At 39.8% G+C, this 17,247-nt stretch overlaps 1 protein-coding gene across 2 annotated transcripts in view; it reads right to left on the bottom strand.

Annotated features, from left to right (window-relative positions):
* Nucleotides 1–12,212, bottom strand: part of LOC132097503 (proprotein convertase subtilisin/kexin type 5-like) — a 57,477-nt gene extending 45,265 nt beyond the window's left edge. For both annotated transcript variants that reach the window (XM_059503245.1, XM_059503246.1), the window contains exons 1-5: nt 11,653–12,212; nt 10,006–10,110; nt 9,158–9,301; nt 6,921–7,064; nt 5,342–5,418 (exon numbers count right to left, since the gene is read on the bottom strand). In XM_059503245.1, coding sequence (XP_059359228.1) covers nt 5,342–5,418; nt 6,921–7,064; nt 9,158–9,301; nt 10,006–10,110; nt 11,653–11,823 — 641 coding nt within the window. In that variant the 5' untranslated portion in view covers nt 11,824–12,212. The remainder of the gene's footprint in view (nt 1–5,341; nt 5,419–6,920; nt 7,065–9,157; nt 9,302–10,005; nt 10,111–11,652) is intronic.
* Nucleotides 12,213–17,247: the final 5,035 nt, after the last annotated feature.

Genomic DNA, 17,247 nt, shown 5'->3' with positions numbered 1-17,247 from the left:
GCGGACGCTTTTATCCAAAGCGACTTACAATTGCTATATATGTCAGAGGTCTCACGCCTCTGGAGCAGGACTCAACTCGGACTCGAACACTGGTAATTGTGACTCAACTTGGACTCTACTCGGACTCTCCTTTGGTGACTCGGACTTGGACTCGAACACTGGGACTCGAGACCCGACTCGGACTCGACAGTTGGTGACTCGACTACAACACTGAAACAAGGTTAATATTTGTAACTAAAAATAAAATTATTTAAAAAAAACATTGAAATGCTGAATTAAAAAGCTAACATTTTATTAAATTTTATTACCAAAACTGAGCTATTAGAAGAAAATATTAAACCATAATAGCGATACTTAAAAAAAAAAAAAAAAAAAAAAAAAAAAGTAACTAAAAAGTAGAAATACTTAAAACTAAAACAATAAAAAACTGAATTTAAAATCTGAAATACAAAATTAGCTGAAAAAAGTAAATAAAATACAAATGCTAATTTCAAATAATACATGAAGCAATAGTAATATTAATAGTAACTAGAATGTACATTTCCTGAAGAAAATGTGAGTGGTGCTTGCAGTAGCAAAACTCGCCCCTCTGTTGCTAGGCCGGTTGCTAGGATACCAAGGACAATTGCTAGGGCCGTTGCTAGGGTACCTAGGGTGGTTGCTAGGGTAATCGCGGTGGATGCTAAGGTGTTGCTATGTGGTTGCTAGGGTACCCGGGGTGGTTGCTAGGGTAATCAGGGCGGTTGCTAGGGTGTTGCTAGGGTACACGGGGTGGTTGCTAGGGCGGTTGCTAGGGTCCCCATGCTGGTTGCTAGGGCCGTTGCTAAGGTACCCAGGGTGGTTGCTAGGGTGTTGCTATGTGGTTGCTAGGTTACCCGGGGTGGTTGCTAGGGCGGTTGCTAGGGTCCCCATGATGGTTGCTAAGGTACCCAGGATGGTTGCTAGGGTAATTGGGGCGGTTGCTAGGTTGTTGCTATGTGGTTGCTATGTGGTTGCTAGGGTACCCGGGGTGGTTGCTAGGGCGGTTGCTAGGGTCCCCATGATGGTTGCTAGGGCCGTTGCTAAGGTACCCAAGATGGTTGCTAGGGTAATCTGGGTGGTTGCTATGGTGTTGCTATGTGGTTGCTAGGGTACCCGGGGTGGTTGCTAGGGCGGTTGCTAGGGTCCCCATTATGGTTGCTAGGGCCGTTGCTAAGGTATTCAGGATGGTTGCAAAGGTAATTGGGGCTGTTGCTAGGGTGTTGCTATGTGGTTGCTAGGGTACCCGGGGTGGTTGCTAGGGTCCCCATGATGGTTGCTAGGGCCGTTGCTAGGGTACCCAGGGTGGTTGCTAGGGTAATTGGGGTGGTTGCTAGGGTGTTGCTATGTGGTTGCTAATGTAACCTGGGTGGTTGCTAGGCGGTTGCTAGGCAGTTGCTAAGATAATTTTGGTGGTTGCTAATGTGTTGCTAGGGTGCTCTGGGTGGTTGCTATGGTAACCTGGGTGGTTGCTAGGCAATTGCTATGGTAACCGGAGTGGTTGTTATGATGTTACTAGGTGGTTGGTAGATGTCACAGATGGTAACTATGTAGTTATTATAGAGTTCTTAGCCCAATTGAACACTTAGCTAATCACTATTAACATGTAGCTATTAACTGCTAGCATGACTAGCATGCTGAATGTCCTGTTTACTAGCATGAGTCAAAAGAGCCAACCGCCATGTCGATATGATTTTCTGTTGAAAAGATATAAGACTTACTAATTGGTTGCTAGGCTACTCTATTTGGTTGCTATGGAGTGGCCTGGCAGCTGCCAATGATAATACTCCAAGGGCTGCTCACCAATATAAACCAACCCCCATGCCTCTACGATGTACTGATGCGGAGATATAGATCTTGCAAAACGGTTGCTAGGGCACTGTGTTTGGTTGCTAGGGAGTGGCCTGGCAGCTGCCAATGATGATAGTCCAAAGGCTGCTTGCCAATATAAACCAACCCCCATGTCTGTACGATATTCTGATGCAGAGATATAGATCTTGCAAAATGGTTGCTAGGGTACTGTTTGGTTGCTAGGGAGTGGCCTAACAGCTGCCAATGATGATACTCCAAAGTCTGCTAGCCTATATGAATGATATAAACCAACCCCGGTGCCTTTATGATATTCAGATTTGAAGAAATCTCTCTATGCTTTGGGTCGCTAGGGTGCTCCAAATGGTTGCTAGGGCGTGGCTATGAAGTGTTGAAGGTAATTTGTGATTGGCCATTTCCTGCCCCGAGTCAAACGAGCCCACCCTCATGTCTCTATGACACTTCTATACAGAGTTATTCATTTGATCTTTTTCAGTGGAAGTCTATGGAGCTTGTTGCTATGGCGCTCTATTTGGTTGCTAGGGCGTGGCTTGATAGATTCACAGTGATCCAGAGAGACTGATTGGTTGTCTGATTAAAATGAGCCCACCCCCTTGTCTCTATGACACTGTGATACGGAGTTATGTTCAATGCAAAATCCCTATGTAATTTCCCATAGTAGGAAAAAAAATACTGTTTCATGGGCGATCCCTCACCATAGTATGTCTATGGGGCAACTTTGGGGGGCTCTTGCGCCCCAGGGGTACAACTTATACCCCACTTTGGGGTATGTTCTCGCACAGCTTTATAGCCTCTCCAAATGTGGTGATTTACGTGTTCCGTCAAAGTTGGCCGCAATGCATTTCCTATGGGACGTTTTTCGGCCGATTTTTCGCATGCTGTACGAACATCGTACGCCCGATCGCTTATAAAGGTCATAGCACACCATTCCCGAATAGGCCGCACGATTTGACGCCTGTTTCGTTGGTCTGTGACAAAAACTGCGGGACTAGTTATGCACCGAAATTTTGTACGGAAGACGTAAGAAGAAGAAGAATAAGTATGTGAGATAATAATAGTGATGCCTTGCCTCCGGCAAGCACCACTAATAAAAAAAATGGCATTTCAATACAAGACGTCTTTATATTTTGAAAGCAATTTTTTATAGTTAGGGGTGCTCAGATTAATCGACTACCAATCACTATTGGCCAATAATCGCGTTGGGATGATTGATCTCTAAAAAGGCAGATCTAAAAAAAACGATCTCAAGCTGATGAAGTGTCTGCCGTGAGATAGGGCTGTGCAAAAAATCGAATGCAATTTTCATGCGCATCTCATCAGTAAAGACGCTCCTGTAATTAGAAGTACATCTCCAGCACGTGCGTTCGAATCAGGGTTGCCAGGTTTGCACAACAAATCCTGCCCAGTTGCTTCTCAAAACTAGTCCAAAACTAGCCCAATCGCGCTTCCAGGAGGTTCCCCGATAAAAATTGCTTCCTGGGGTTAAAATATACATTTTTTAGCAGGGTTGCCTTGGTAAAAATTCGCATTTTAGGGGCTAAATATCACGTTATTTGTATTGGGGTCGCTTCGACCCGAGGACATGAAAAACAACCACAGACTTGGCAACACTGGTTGGCATTTACTACACCGAGCCGTAATTCACTGACAATCTACACAAAATCAATGTTAAAATCGCAGGCGATTCTTTGTCGATTTTGAAAACGATTTTGTGTAAGTTGTCGGTAGACTACGGCTCTGTGAAGTAACTGCCGCTCCACCTGAACCAGTGTTGCCAAGTCTGCGATTGTTTTTCATATCCGAGGTTTGAATCAACGGAGTCCTTCTGTCACGATCGGTGTTACAAAGAACCACGGGAGAGGGAACCAATTGCAGGTAAGTCTTTTATTAAAGGTAATCCAAATAGAGTAAACAGTCCAGGCAGGGGTCGAGACCAAAACATCCATCCAAACATAAACAAGACACGAACACAAGGCAAGGACAAGAGCTGACGGACATGAATTAAACATTCAACATTAAACAAGGACTCCGTAACACAGACTCAGACAGACCGGGTATAAATACACAGAAGGATAATGAGGGAACAGGAGACAGGTGGGGAACAATCAATTACTAACAAGTAGGAAGGTGACCAAATAAGGGAACAGGAAGTGATAAGGTGACAGACACCGTGAGAAAGGGGGACATCTAGTGGAAACCCAGGGACACAACCCAGACACTGTGACATATATATGATCGATATTATAGATATTATATGGGTGAATTGTATATAATTATGATTATATGGGTGAAATAATTTCCAACTTTGCAAGAACAGTCTGGCGCTTCTGACTCACAGCTTGTAAGTACGTTATTTATATTTAAATAATTTGCCACTGATGATTCAAACACGAGTTTGGAGCAGTGTAGAGTAGGCTTGTGTGTGGATTCTCAGATCACAAATACAGACATGGTTTTAAGTTTACGCAGCGTGATACGCAGCGTGTAAAAAGACAGTATAAGTCATTATAATCAGTAATTATGTCCCCACTGGATGCAACAAATCCCTCGTTTGTAGTGGGATTAATTGGTTTTGTCTCGTCTAGTGATGTCTGTTTGGGAACAAATCGTTCTATTTAACCGGATCTTCTTAATGAATCGGTCGAACCAGTTCACCAAATCGAACTGAATCGTGTGAAACAGATCACGTCTTCAGTACGCACTAATCCACAAATTATTCCAGCCTCAAATTCTCAAAAAAGGATTTCTCCTTTTGCCTTCTACACAAAAAAAAAAAAAAAAAACTTTCTGGAATGGCATGAAGGTGAGTAAATTACTGTCATTCAGGGATGCTTTACTATATGAAGGAAGCAGATGAGGTTCAGTTTTCGCTCATCAGTTGCACAATTGCATTGTACTGGAGCTCCACGCAGAAACGTAAGTGCACAGAGGCTCAGAGCCCGTGCCAAGCTTTCAGTCTGAACGGTCCAAAAAAGCTGCAGAGCCATCTGGCACAGGCTCACACACACTGGCAGAGTGGCAGCCACAAAAACACATGGGGTCCTCCACCCACTCACCAAACATACCCATATATATATATATATATATATATATAACAAACCAAATATCAGCATTCACCAAACACACACTGATTTGTGGCAACATTTCCATACACATGCATAATCTCTCACAGAAAGCTAATTCCAAAAATCCCTTTTTGCCAAACAAACATGCCAAACACACTTACTTCTGCACAAACCGATTGCAAGCCAAGCACTGTATTTACTCATACATCTAAGAAACCCTCAAACGCACAGAAAGCAAACTCCAAAAACCCACATTCACCAAAAAAACATGCCAAACACTCTTACTAGCACACAGATCATAAGCCAAATACCCACATTCACACACACACCACAGAGGGGACTGTATAAACAAAGCCTTTCCAGGGTTTTAATGATCTGATATGCTCAAAGAATTGAGCGCGTGCATGTGTAATGAACTTCACTCTTACTTGTTCTCATTACTGGCATCATATCGGGGCATGGGATCCATATCATTACCGTTCACATCATAACTGGCTTCATTATCCTGCATACAGATCAAAGGAAGAGAAAGACACATGAGAAGAGAACATGTCAAATGTGGATTTGTCCATCCATTACGGCAATGTGCCAATTAGGACACTTAAAAAATGCTAAAAGTGAACAAAATAGTGCAAAATTTCTTGAATTTTACATGTGAGCATGTGAATTTGAACATTTACTTTTAGGACAAGGCTTATATAAATACAAAAACATCAGTCAGTATACTAATAGTCTTTGTTTTACTCACTTGCTCTGATTCAAATCCTAGTTTTTAGGTTGGCAGTGAATGTTTGATGGCAAACATGTTGAAAATTAGCTGATACGCTGTCAGTTTATTGAATGATAAGCTGTTCATTGAGCGTAGTGAAACCTCTCCTCCATTGGCATTCATTCAAAAAATGGTCTCTGGTCTCCTTCCCTGTGTACTAATTGTGAATTAATGCCTGATACCTCGACCTTGAAGGGATAGGTTACCCAAACCTCTGTCATTAATTACTCACCCTCATGTCGTTCCAATCCCGTAAGACCTTTGTTCATCTTTGGAACACAAATTAAGATATTTTTGATAAAATCCAAGAGTTTTCTGATCCTGCATGGACTGCAACATAACTGAAACGTTCAAGGCCGAGAAACATAGTACGGACTTCATTAAAATAGTCCATGTGACATCAGTTGTGGTACTGTCATGAGCTTGCATTGAAGACTAACATGGATGAGAAGAAAATAAGTTGCTATTTTTGTTGTCTTTATGCACAAAAAGTATATTGAGGTTCTCATAGCTTCATAAAATTACAGTTAAACTATTTTATCAATGTCCTTACTACCTTCCTGGGCCTTGAACATGTCAGTTGTGTTGCGGTTTATGCAAGGTCAGAAAGCTCTCAGATTTAATCAAATATCTTAATTTGTGTTCTGAAGATGAACGAAGGTCTTAAGGGTTTGGAACCACATGAGGGTGAGTAATTGATGACAGAGTTTTCATTTTTTGGGTGAAATATCACTTTAAAGTCTGATAGCCAAATTCTAAGGCAGAATCACATGTATCCCAGAATGCAGTGCAAGAAGTTGGGGAAATGGGAAAAAAAAAAAAAATCAAGATTTCAGATGAGAAAAAATGTTAATTATAAATAACAAACATTCTGTTCAGTTCTGAGAAGTCTCAATAAAATAGCTCAATGTAAAACTAAAATGTATTTTTACAGTAAGAAAGCGATACCTGGATGACAGACACGTTGTGTGACATGCAACAAAGCATATTAATTACATAGAAAACTGTTTCCGCAATGCAATGCGTTCAACATGACATTCTATTTCTACTGCAACAAATTAATCTTTCTTATTAAATATCAAACACTTTTATTATAATTTGGTTATGATTTATTATAAATAGGAAATTTGGTTTTACACAAAATTTGATTAAACATGTAACCACTCATAAGTATATAATGCTGAGTGTTTTAAAAAACAGTCTCACACACAAACAAACACACATATAGATATACTTACATAGTTCTGAATGAGATCTGGGTGGTTCCTCTCAATACCGTCATCCAGAATGGTAACCACCACATCCTTCCCCGTATAGCCCCTCTTCCACGCACCCACGATATTCATGTCAGACTGACAGTTATGGATGTTATCATTACAGTGCTGCAAAGACAGAAATAAAAGAGGACGTAAAACAATCTAATTTGGCGAAGATTAACAAACTGTATGCTTACATTACTGTTCAAAAGTTTGCAGTTGGTAAGACTTTTTTGTTGTTACTGTAAAGAACTAATACTTTTATTTATCAAGGATGCATTAAATTGATCAAAAGTGACAGTAAAGACATTTATGATGTTACAAAATATCCAAACTTCAAAGTAAGCAGGAAATCAATCAGCATATTAGAATTCTTTCTTAAGGATCATGTGCCAGTCTGAAGACTGGAGTAATGCAGCATTGCATCACAGGAATACAATAGAAAATGGTTATTTTAAATTATAAAACTATTTCACAACATTACTATATTTTTGATCAAATAAGTGCAGCTTTGATGAACATAAGAGACTTATTTCAAAAACTTTAAAAACCTTTGAACAGAAATGTGCATAGAAGAATTTTGAAGGATTATCATAAATACATTTAGTGTTTATGTGTGCAAATACAAAGAAAATGTGGGTCTTCTGGTTATTATAAAAAAAAAAAATAATAAATGACTGAGATACAGGGTAGGGTGGATTCAATCCCACATCTCCCACGATTACCACAGCTCAATGTGTCTGCAACATGCATGCTAAACACAAGGCCCCAGTAAAATCCTGGCTATTTTTGGTGCCTTTAAAATCCCTAGCATGCGGTAAGTAGCTACCATTATTTTAAAAGCATATCTTTGTAAATTACTGCATCTTTCCTCGTGTAGTTTCTCAGACACTGTTATTACATGCGTCACATGGAACCAAATGTACACTTTCATTGAGCCTAGAGTTGGAATTAGACCCCATCCTGGAAAGTCAAGTTTATTTGCCTCCGAAGTACAACTCACAGGTCAACAAGAGAAACCTGAGCCAAATGGATGCATTCAGGTCAAAGTATTAATGTTATCTAAACCATATTAACCATTGACAGAGCTGTAACAACCCATTAAAGAACAAGTGCTTAGTTCACTCTCACCGCTTCGGTTGAAGCTATAAATACGATCGTAGACAGAAAGTGATGACAACAATTGCTATGTGTGCTATGACTCAAGGTTTTAGCCACAGCCAAAGTGTATCCTTTCATACATTCTGGCAAATCTAGATAGCTGTTTACAGTGTAAAAAAAATAAAAATAAAAAAAAGTGCTAGGATGTCTTCACATTCCCTCCGTGCTGATGTACCACACCATCGGCTCTCGTGAGCTGAGGAACATGACAGACATGAAAACAAGAGCCTGTTTGTACAATTACCTCACAGAAAATGTCTCGCTAGACGTTATGTTGGAGCTTATGAAAGTCCAATGCATCTCTCTGGGTGGTTTTCACATGTAGAAACTCTAAGGCTAATCTTTTGTGACAGGCATCGTTTCCTTTGAGCGAGATTTAAACTGACAAATTAGTTTAAGTTAAAAACACCTAAGTTTATTACCTGCCATTGCGTTTTAGTGAAAAGCCGCCTTGAAAAGCAGAAGATTGGCTTGGTTTTGCATTTAACTAAACACAACATGATACACTGTATTTACTGAAAGCATTCACAACACATTTCAATTCAATAATGGGCTGGATCACTGACTTAATCAGATTATATTTAGCTGCAAATAACACTTGATTTGATCCATGTGGATGTGAAGTTAGTCTGTGATATTATAGGATAATAATTTCATTATATAATAATGTTTATCTCAAGGTTTCACCTTTTCATCGATCACTGTGGGGTTTGTAAGATATAGGGAAATATATGTATTGTGAAAAAAGCGTTACAAATAAACTGAATGGAGTCATTTACTCTTTTGTCTGTGTGGCTTTGCTCACATCAGCAAAAAATAAGTTATTTCTGAGGAGAAAGTAAGTAAATTTTCATGACAGAATACAAACATAACTTTTTGCCTTTCAGAATAAGATGTGTTTGAGGATTCATTTACTGTTAGACCTTGGTTAAGGACTGCTCAGAAGTTTTTTTGCAGTAGGAAATGATGAAAACAATGATAAAGATCAAGACTTTAGTGTTTTTCAATGTTAGCAATTCAAAAGAACGGTAAACAGCAAGTTGATTAAGAATACTCACTATGTACCACATACTGCTCCATTTAGCATCATTGAAGTAAATGGAGTTGGACTGGGCCATACTGTACTGTACAGGACCAGGGTATAAGGGTTTATAATCTCGCTTTATTCTCCTCTTCACCACCTGCTGTTGCACCCACTCCACCTGAGGAAGGAGGAGAAGAGATCCTTGAGGAACTGACTAACACCAACATTGTTTCATGACATTAATTTTCTTTAACATTCATCTAATTAAATGAATCATGGCTACTGGAACACAATAATGAATAAAAACCAACATTAATTAAAAGGCTTAAACTCTATGATGATGTACACATACTGTGCATTTTAAAATATCTTTCTCTGTAGTAATAGAATAATGAGAATGATGGCAACTAATTTTTTGGTAATGAGAATTATGGAGGAAAATATGCTTAATTATAAAGAAGGTAATGTCACTATGGGAAAATTTGTAATATTACATAGTATTAACTTAACGCATCCTCATGCACAATATCATACCTTAATTTTCCTTTCAATATTGGGATGAAATATACATGGCTTTATTCAGTTTAGTTGAATGGAAAAAAAGCAGCGTGAACATTCAGCCAAATATTTCTTTTTGCATTCCACAGAAGAAAGACAACCAAATGTTATGAATGACACTGTGATTTAAAGACTGCATAATTGTAATTATTGATTAGGTAATTGTCGAATACACAAAGCATTGTTCATGAACAGAATGGATTACTTGCTTTGCATTGCGCAACAGTTGTTTCAAATACATTTTAGTCATTGATGATAAAGACCAGGAGTCCATATGGAACATAGTGAACAACAGGTGTGGGGTTGTCATAGTGATGGCCTGACCTTTGGCTCCATGGAGATGAAGCTGTGTGTGCCTCTGCTGAAAAGCGCCGACCTTTTTATCGTCCGGCTGTGGAAGAAATGGTAGTAGTCCTTCAGATCCCCAATCTACAGGAACAACACACAAATTTACTGTATTTACTGTATCAGAATTACTACACTGCACCAGCAAATCACAAAATAACAGGTTGCAAAACAAGAATCCAACCACGCTGTTATACTAAGGAACTAAAAAAAAGCATATCGGGGCATGCACGTCTTATATGTAACAATATTGCTATGAATACATAGGAAAGAGCTACAGCAACTTTCACCGCAGGCACGTTGAAACCGGCGTGCATCATTAATTATTTAGGATGTCATTGACTGTAAGATTGGTTACTCAAGAGGCTGTATCACTTTCCACTGAACAGATTCATTTGACAAGTGCAATAACACCAGGCAGCCATGACACATTCTCCACAGACTACTGTACTCCATGGGGATGCATAGGTCTGCCATAAAAAACAATGACTCCTGGAGTCATTGATAAGCTTGGCCAGTAAATGGTCAATCAGATGGACTTATATTGATTTTAAAAGCAACTGCTTTGGATTTAACTTGATGTAGGAAACTTTTGGGCTCGTGAAGAGCATCTTGCACTAACACATGGTCTACAACTGGCTCCTAAGGCAATCTCACATTCCTGGATCCTGTTGCAGATTCCCACAGGAGGACACGAGTCTGATGAGTTGCAAAGTTCAAGAGTACTTCAACTTTCATAAATAGGGACTTCGGAGTTGGCAACCTGGTTGAGGAAGGACCTCTTCACTGGCACAATAAGCACAGATGAGCGATAAGACAGCACATTGTGAAATCAGACACTGAACACGCTCGCAGTGAAATCTCTAGCCACATGGCAGATCTGAGGCTTGCTGAAGCGGAGCGTTGCATTGCTAAATGCACCAGCATTTTTACCCCCAAAGCACTAAGTTGATAACAAAACATAAGATTAACTTAATTATTATAAAACTCTTTCTTGCTCCCAGGAGGAATATGAAACTGAGACGAAAGCAGTTTATGCTTTATAATGCAGGTCTATTTAAAAAACAGCTGCATTGTATGTAATTTTAATATCAAGTTTTCTAAGCACTTAATGTGAATGATGTAACCCTTTAAGCCTGTGTAATATTTTTTAGCATGTTACAGTTGAATGTTACATGTCATGAATCCTGCTGAAAGCATGCAATTAATGACTTCAGTTTCTAACTTATTACTTTATAATACAGAAGTACACCTAAAAGTTATTTGCCAACATTCATAACTAACAAAAAAAAACAGCAGATATATTCACCAACACGCAGTCAAGTTTCAAAAACACCTGTTGTTGTTGTTGGGAGTCAGCAGAGAGCTGTTTGTTCACTGGGTTTTACTCTGAAAACTGGATATTCTTGCGCTACAAACGAGTCTTAATGCAGATTAGTGAAGATTAAAGTCTTGGAAACGTCTGAACTATAAAAGACAACTCTGTGAAACTTGTGTGTAAAGCTTTCAGCCTTGACGTTTGAACTTCAATCAAAGTGATAGCACACTTGGACTGAGGGAAACGAGCACTGGATTTCAAATACTATGAAATAACATCAAAAATATGTTTGTGCAGGACTCACGTACCTGGCCCAGGTTTCTATACCCATATTTACTAGCGATATGGTCCGCTTGCTCAGGTCCGCCGGCTATCCGAACAGCCCAGTGGTTGGTGTAAATCCGAGCTTTGCACGGAGAAGACGAGAAAAACACCAAGCACAGCGAAACCAAGACGCACGAGAGGCTGTTCAAACCCATCTTTCGCTATCTCTCTCTCGCCTTGACTCTCCGCAGCTCCCCCGGTTTAGGAAAACAACCAAACTTCGTCTCGCCGTTCAGCGGGGTTTCTCATAGAAGTGTCGCTTGAGCTCCACATGAACAGAGGGAGAGCGCAGGGTCTAAACGGGATACGAGCCTCGGAACGCTTCAGCCTGCAGCGCATCGGCCGCGGAGAGAGACACGCCACGGGGACAGAGACGCGAGAGTCTGTCTGCACAGCTTTGGCTTGATTTGGTATCTCAAAACAGTGCCGTTACTTCTTCCCTTTTTTTTCTTTTTTTGTAAAGTGGAGATATGGCTCTAGCGCCTCCCTCAAATAACTACAGAGAGAGTCTGGAGAGTACGGACAACGAGCCGTGTGGGGTTACCGGGGCTCCGCAGGGTCTTAAACACACACCGAGTTCCTTCAGCACAGATCAGGCTGCGTTTGTCACATTCACCACAGCCATGTGATTCCCAGAGCCTTCTGTGAAGAATAAGCTTGACAAAGTATACTGTTCTGTTTTATATATTTGTATATAATTATGTAGTCAGTATTAACAGTGGTAGCCAGTCAAGTACCATAACCGTAGTTTGTTGTCGTCCTCAAATTTGATTGGCCATAGACTACTTAATTTTAATATAACAGCACTGGATATTTCATTGTTTGTTTTATCCCCATGATCAAAGAATGAAGGAAACAGTCAGATCTGTGAGATGTGAACTCAAAATTCTGAAAAGAAAAAAGAATTCTGAACTGTGAGAATTAAAGGTACAGGTTGTAGGACCTGCCACGAGAGGGCGCTCTATCAAAACAATAACAATCGCGTGGTTTGATCACGCTAAGAAGAAGCGTGGAATGATGGGATTTGTTGTCTTCTACCCAGTCGCTGACGGCCATCAACCAGACGGAAAGATAAATCATGGATTTAATGCGAGTTAAACGATTTGCTCGAGTAGATTACATACAAAGTCAATGCAAAGACGCGATCAGAGGCGTCCTCGTGTGGGTCTAGAGATGCGATGCGATACCCCGCGTTTGGCGTGTATGCCACATAATACTAATCTTGTTTATCGTTATAATAGCATACGTTTTCTGTAAAGATACGAATCAAAACAACTCACCTGTCGAGTAAACCACAAGCGAAATCGGGAATCTCTTTCTAGTTTAAGTTTTTCGCGAAGCTACTTCCGCATTTGTCCATGAAACTGTTGTCATGTGGTTTCTACGTCAGTAAAGGTGGTAACAAAGGGTAACTAACGACATTTACATGCGACTGCACTGCCCCGTGTCACTGTTTAGAATGGAAATTTTCTCATGATTTACAAGTAGTTGAAAACATTAGAGATATTGTTGGTAATCAGCTGGACAAAATATATAACACTAGCCTAGTGGTTTTTGGATATTTTACTGCAAATATCTTACAAATTGTACCTTTAAAGGGGACATATGATGCGATTTCAAGTTTTCCTTTCTCTTTGGAGTGTTACAAGCTCTTGGTGCATAAAGAAGATCTGTGAAGTCTCAAATCCAAAGAGATATTTTTTTATCAAAGTTAAGAGTCTACCACTAGCTACCTAAAATGGCTCATTCTAACACGCCCCCACATCTCTATGTCATGATGTCGGAAGATTTGCATAACGCCGCCCACATCTTCACACGAAGACTGAAGGTGTAATTTTTATTAAACATACTTACAGACTGTGAGTCAGAAGCTCAAGAATGTCCTTGCATAGTTTCTAGAAACAGACTCCGGTGTTGTAGGCTACACTTCCAGGAAACAGTCCTCATCCTCCATAAAATGCGCTGCACACATCTGAATATTTGGGTTGAACTGTTCCAGAACAGTGTTGAACCACTGATTTTTAGTTGTGTCCTCTTTTGGAAGACCAAACAAAGTAAACTATAGTTCGCTTTCACAAGGAAACACACAGCGTCTACACAATATTGCGGCGGCGACAACAGCTAGAATAAAAGTTATGCCTTTTTTCATCTGGGCGGCGTTATGCAAATCTTCCCACATCATGACATAGACATGTGGGGGCGTGTTAGAATGAGCCATTTTGGGTAATGGTTGACCTTTAACTTTGGTAAAGAATATCTCTTTGGATTTGAGACTTTAGTCTTTGCAACTTTACAGATCTTCTTTATGCACCACGAGCTTGTAACACTCCAAAGAGAAAGGAAAACTTGAAATCACATCATATGACCCTTTAGGCATTTAAAATGACAAAAGACTGCAGTGCGTGTGTAAAAAAGAAAATAATTTTATTGTGTAGATGCTAATAGTTATCATTATAGGCCTAGCTATATTTATTGGTAACAAAGATGATAATAACTACAAAGTTTTAATAATCGTTATAATTCTACGAGAATAGGAAAGTCCACACCAGATTTAACCATAATGACACAGAGGAATAAAATAATTGGAATCACTTTCACAATGATATTTTTTTTCGAGTATTTGGTGGTAAAAAAACATTGACCACCGACTGTAATCCACCCATTTAAAACAGCAGACAGCATAGCTGAAGCACACTTATAGTAATATGATATGCATAAACTATATATTTAAAGCAAAAACACATTTAGGTCTACAGAATATCAGCATGACAGCTGAATCAGCATCAGTCATTTAAAGGAATAAAAACTTTTTCTGTGCTTTTGGAACCAACTTGCTCTTGAAGAAACACCTTGTGTGCCTTGTTGTTTACTTCGAGTCCATAACATTTTGTTCATAAACTTGTGACTTCTAGGTCTAAGGCTGCTTATAATTATCCAGACATACTTTTGATGGCATCATTATGTGGCGAGCGTTACGCGTCGCTCTCATTCACGTCATGATTGATTGATCTTTGTTTTGGTTATCCCTCGCAATCTGTTCCGTTTGCAGTACAAGTGCGAATCAGCATAATTGCACTAATTACGGCCAATTTCTCCGTGAATGGAGCCGCTGTCAAATCCGACAACAGACGAGGGACAAGAATATCTCACGGTCCTTATAAACGAGATGAAAGGGGACGAAAACACCCCGTGAACACCCATTGAGTGCGAGAGCAGGATTGCAATTTAAAGCACCGAGGGAGGAGGAATAAAGAAGGGAACATGCGGAGATTTGAGAGTGCAATCATGTACCCAGCTCACGGAGGTAGCGGACAACCCCATTCAGAGCGTCGCTTCTCTACCAGGGGCCGCAAATTCCGCTTGACAGCCATTACCCTGCGAGCCCGAGTCGCCCCCCTTCAAGTGTCTTTCTCTGAGAACAGTTACCAGCGTGCATTCCTTCTGCTGCAATTAAGCCTTTCAGAGCTGAGTAAACAAACGTAATGTGCGGAAATCACTGGATAATTATTAACCCAGGGTGCGAATTATGGGGGTTTGGGGTGTCTGACCTCCCTAATTAAGGCTTGAACCCAAAAAGCCATTCCAAATAAAAATGGGGGGTCTAAGAAGACAAAATAAAGCTGCATTTTCAAACAACGTTTCAGTAAAACAAAGTTAGAAGAGTCAAGGCGGGGATGCACAATACAACTTTTGTGCACGATTTTTCCTTGATTTGCAATCTGGGTGTATCTACGTTGCCAAGAGCCAGTGTCCAGGTTTCAGTTGACAAATTTAGCAGAAAATTGCATAAAGATTACCGGGCATAGACTTTTAGCTTCAATCAAGTTGGAGGTCATCAAGTGTGCTTGATATTTTGGGACTATTTTAGACACATAAGGTGTGTCCTAGTTTGCATACTATTCTATGCCATTTTTTATAAATAGTGCTGCAAGTAGTGCATTCACGCCACTGATCTATGAATTACATAATTGATACAATTCATACACATATAGTGCACATATTGAGTACACATATATAGTGTATAGGCCCAATAGCATACTTCATGTGCACTTGTAGTCTTGCACACATACAATGGCCAGCTAAAAATGCCAGGTGCTCTGCTGAAAACAGCCAGCTGTGATCCCTTCTGCTTTGGTTGCTATGATTTGGAATATTGCTAAAGTAACATGGCAGGCCATTGTGAAATAAATGTTTCTCAAAGCATTATTTTCATTACAATATTGTGGTAGTCTGAGAATTTCCAACTGGTGAAGTTATGAATACTCGGAGACAAGCAATATTAACTTCTACAAGCAGGGAGTGACGGTTGGTGTAGTATTAGTCCTGCCTCTCCTCCACTGTGTTTGGTTAATTGAGTAAAAAGTGACAGTGATGAGTGCTGTGTTTTAACCACAGGTGAACATTCTTCAATTCTCAGCGCTGAGAAAAAACGCTGAACGCGTAAAATAGAAGCTCAGTCCCTCGTCACACTCCTTGCGTTTTAAAAAAAGTGCCGCTCCGATTGAAAACAATTGAAAAAATACACTAGCCTTTAGGTGGACATGCGGCCTTAGGGGTGTGCACACCAAATGCAAAGCGATGATTTGCATCGCGTTACTTCCTCTAAATTACGCATGCAATGTTTTTCACTCAAAAATAATATAGTTTTTAGCTTTTTTTGATACGTTTTCTGATACAATTGATCAATGTCAATAATCTCTTCTCTGATTGTCGCGACAACACTTCATACGAATTTTCCATTTGAGTTAAACATTTTCAACTTGCACTTAAGATGCAATTGAGGTGAATAATATTGCATGTTCGAGGCAAACACATTACCCAATTCACATCATTAATGTCGCCTGGCACAAATATGCGTCTTTTCATGTCTTTGTATTAACTTTGTATGTAATCTTCTTGCGAAATATTTAGATTCGCTTTTGGTGTGCACACACCATTAGTGTGTGGTAATCAGTTTAGCATGATTCCTAGTTTTCTCTCAAGAATATGAGTGTTTTAAAATCTGTTCAAAAGTCCTGTGTATTCCAGCCTTTAGTCAGATTGGTTACACTTGTGAACTGAAATTTCGCTAAAGTGACAAAGTAACAGTAAAAAATTTTGTTCTGAGGGGTAAAATACACATATTTTTGGTGGGGCTCCCCTGGTAAAATTAGCATTACAGTGGCTAAATATCAAGTTATTGGAGTTGCTTTAACCCATTACATGAAAAACAGTGCATGGCAACAGTGTAAAAGTAGCCCAATTCATAGCAAAACCACAGACCTGTCAACACTGACAACAAGTGCAACGAAAATTCAGCGAATTTGAAAATGCAAAGAATTGAATTCTTCCCATAAGCCCTCTTTAATGTCACTGAAAAATTTTCACATGGTCGGACACCATGTAGCTCCTCAGACCACCTAACAAAGAGTTCAATGGCTAATGCATAAAGCCCATTTATTCATTTGTGCACTTGCTCACCAAATGCAATAAGAGAAGTAGGGCGGCAGCATGTAAAATGATTTGACTGGTTGATGCAGGCAAGACTATATTACTTGATAGCTTCTCTAAATTACATTTTTGGTAGGGAGGATTTTACG

Source organism: Carassius carassius, chromosome 21, assembly GCF_963082965.1.
Source record: "Carassius carassius chromosome 21, fCarCar2.1, whole genome shotgun sequence".
NCBI classification, from domain to species: domain Eukaryota; kingdom Metazoa; phylum Chordata; class Actinopteri; order Cypriniformes; family Cyprinidae; genus Carassius; species Carassius carassius.
Note: the sequence above shows the minus strand (reverse complement) of the source record. Positions and strands in the feature narration are given on the sequence as shown.